At 37.4% G+C, this 3168-nt stretch overlaps 1 protein-coding gene across 1 annotated transcript in view; it reads right to left on the reverse strand.

Moving 5' to 3' along the window:
• The window catches only part of xpr1a (xenotropic and polytropic retrovirus receptor 1a), a 73572-nt gene extending 71395 nt beyond the window's left edge, over positions 1–2177 (reverse strand). Inside the window, exon 1 of the mRNA XM_037698318.1 lies at positions 1774–2177. Within this exon, the coding sequence (XP_037554246.1) occupies positions 1774–1842 (69 nt within the window). The 5' untranslated portion in view covers positions 1843–2177. The remainder of the gene's footprint in view (positions 1–1773) is intronic.
• Between the last annotated feature and the right edge of the window lie 991 nt (positions 2178–3168).

A 3168-nucleotide genomic window follows, 5' to 3' on the forward strand; every position in this document is an offset into this window, starting at 1 on the left:
CACACACACACACACACACACACACACACACACACACACACACACACCTTAAGCCACAACTTTTCTATATTTCTGATGTAAGAAAAACACCAAATGTGTGAAACGACTCACTTAATCTAATCTCTTAATATAAACACAACATGTTTGTTGGGAGCAATATTTGACAAACTGAGCATGTGACTCCATAAACTGTCAGTGATTATATGATTGACAGGGATTGATGTTAAATACGTCTAACACATAGCACTGATTAAGCACATCACTTCTACTTAAAACAACTTAAACACCTTTAACATCATTAACAGCTGATATATTTTGATAAAATGTGATGAAACTAAAATTTTCCATGTGAAATTCTGATTGCTGATGAACAACAAGCTTAAAACACACATGACCGAGGAAATCTATCATCTTCCATCTCAGGTCAGCGAGCGCCTTTGTGAAGATTGGAGGTGTAAAATGGCTGGTATGGCCATGCATCTGTCCCTGTGCTGTGCTCTAGTCTGTCCAAACTAAAACACCATGACTATGTGCGTGTGTACATAAAAACATGTTTTATATGGATATGAGCTACTTCTTCAGAATCTTCTTCTGTTGTGCTCAAACATTGTCTATTTTTCATGATTTTTCCCACTTTTGTGTGATGTCTTAACAGGTTTTTATCACACAATAATGGCAGATATTATGTCAAGATGGAGAGCCCCCTATACTGCAGCCACTTTTAAGCTTAAAAATAATATTCAGGGTATATTGCAGAGTGCAGTGAGTTTCTGTTGGGTCTGGCGTGCAGGTTGCACAGGGTGAAGAGAACGGAGGTCTTTGTCTATAATTCATAGCGTTAAATGGAACCGAGCAGCATGTCTGCACTGACGCTTTCACTGAAGAACCACCAAGAAGTGGGGTGAGAATAAAACGCTCCTCAAACATTGTACATAATCCAACAAAAGTGTGTGCATAAACAAAGATCTATTTCTAAATCTGCAGACAGCAGCAACGAGATGGGTCATCGTGTTGGAAGAACGCTTCCTCACTGAACCTGCACTGTTTTAAGGTAGAGAATAACACTATCTTTTATGTAGAAATGCCTGTTTTCAAAGTTGAGGTAAAAAAATGATAAAAATGTAGAAATGTAAATCCCAAAAAAATCAAATTAATTATAGTTTGTGGATTGTCCTTATATTTAGTTAAATAGACAAAATTAGCAAAAGAAATAAGGTGAAATCAAACTGTGGGGTTGTTTGTTAGAATTACTCTGCACAGAAAACACATTTTTCTTCTGAAAATTATTCAATGAGACTAAAACAAAAAAAGAAAAAGAAAGTAACAGGGGAACAAAAACAAGTGTTTTTTTTTGTTTTTCATCTAACAAAATGTCAATATTTGTTTCGATGGCTCGAGAAAATGTGAACACCACATCTTCAAATTTTAATATTCAAATATGGGACTTGCCAAAATGTCTTTTTTCCCCCCTAATATTTCGACAAGGACTCAGTTAAAACTGTTTGATTAATTTTTAGTTCAGCAAACAACAATAAACCCTGAATGCTCCCCATGGCTCTTAACAACCGCAGTCAATGCTTCATTCATAAACAAAAGGACATCTCACTTCTTTATGGCTCTCAGGAGAAGGCTGCACTTAAACTGAAAAAATATACTTCAAAACATGCTTTAAAATAAATTAAGTTGACGAAAACTGTTGTTTCCATGTATAATCCAAACATTAGATTGTTCCCTTCATGATCACATCCAATTATTTTAATAACCTATCTCTACCTCATACTGAAGATATTGTTTCCTCCACTCTGGGGTGATGTGGGACGCAAGATGTTCCGCGAATTTCATTTTGCCAGAACAAGTGTCCCTTAAAAAAAAAAAAGGCAGCTGCGTTAAATCCTGGAGCGCCTGTCCTCCTTCTTCCCGGTCGACGCGACTTTTGTTCTGTCGGTCAACTTGCTGCTTGGCTGCGGACGCGTCACTCCACTTCAGGCTCGTCCCGCTCAGCGCGCAACACGTCCCGCATACTATTTCCGCTGCGGGAGCCTCTGGAGAACAGGTGGTCGGAGGGAAGAATGTGAGAGTGTCTCAGTGACTTTGCTCGGTCCCTCCCTGGGCAGTTCTGGGGACATTACGGTCCGCCATGCAGCGGACTACACTGACGTGGTTGCGTCAGCAGAGCGCGCAGTGGCACCCGGCGCGCGCTGCTGGGACCTCCTGCTGTTGGCTGGGACTGCACGCACGCACCCTGTCTGTCAATATGGTTCTTCCCGTTTAAAGAGCCTTCGAGCATATCTCAGGATCATATCCTCAGGAGCACGTGGAGTCTGCAAATAAAGACGGGGAAAGTTACACTTCTGCGCAGATTTAAGGGCAGGAGTGTTTTGTAAAACGTTCAAACCTGCGTTACGTCATCAAATAGTCTGAATCTGAGGATTATTATAGCCCTGTTTTTTGTTGTCTGATGTAAAACTTTGTCTTAGCTTGTTATAAGAGTTCCAGAAAGGTTGTTTGTTTACTGTCATTATAATGTCACTATTGTTTGTCTTAGATGCTGCAAGAAGGAAACTATAATAATGATAAATGCTGCACTCTCCTTTGAACTTGTTCAGTTTCAATTTGTCTTTTACATTTAGATTGGTTCAGTGATTATTTTTTAAGAAGATCATAGGTGATACTATGGGGTTGCCATTCAGAAAAAACAAACAGATATTACAGATCTTTTAATTTTTTTATATTGAATCAGATTATTTTCATTCAAACAAATTAAGGCAGTTAATTGTTTGATGTTTCCTAATCAGTGTTGGTCGATACTTTTAGAAGAGGAAGTTCAAGGCAATAATAATTTTATTATACAAATATAGTTGTGTAGAAACATTTACTAATTATGTTTAAATGTTTGTTTATTAAAGTGATGTTGTAAAGTGAAGTTTGCTTTCATCTAACTGGAGGAAAATACTGTATATGCGCAAAAAGCATCAGTTTTTCTTTGTGCTTTTATGTTATTTTATTATTATTATTTTATATCAGATCTTAAAAACGTTAGACATAATCCTCTTGCCTTTTCAGCTTTTTTGTATTTGAAGCAAATGTTACTTATTTTGGTTAAAGTAACATTTCAGCAGTAAAGGTGAAAATGGTATTTTTGCAAAGGCCTAAATTTAGAATTATAAA

The sequence above is a fragment of the Nematolebias whitei genome, chromosome 3 (genome assembly GCF_014905685.2).
Source record: "Nematolebias whitei isolate Nwh7 chromosome 3, NemWhi1, whole genome shotgun sequence".
In the NCBI taxonomy this organism is placed as follows: domain Eukaryota; kingdom Metazoa; phylum Chordata; class Actinopteri; order Cyprinodontiformes; family Rivulidae; genus Nematolebias; species Nematolebias whitei.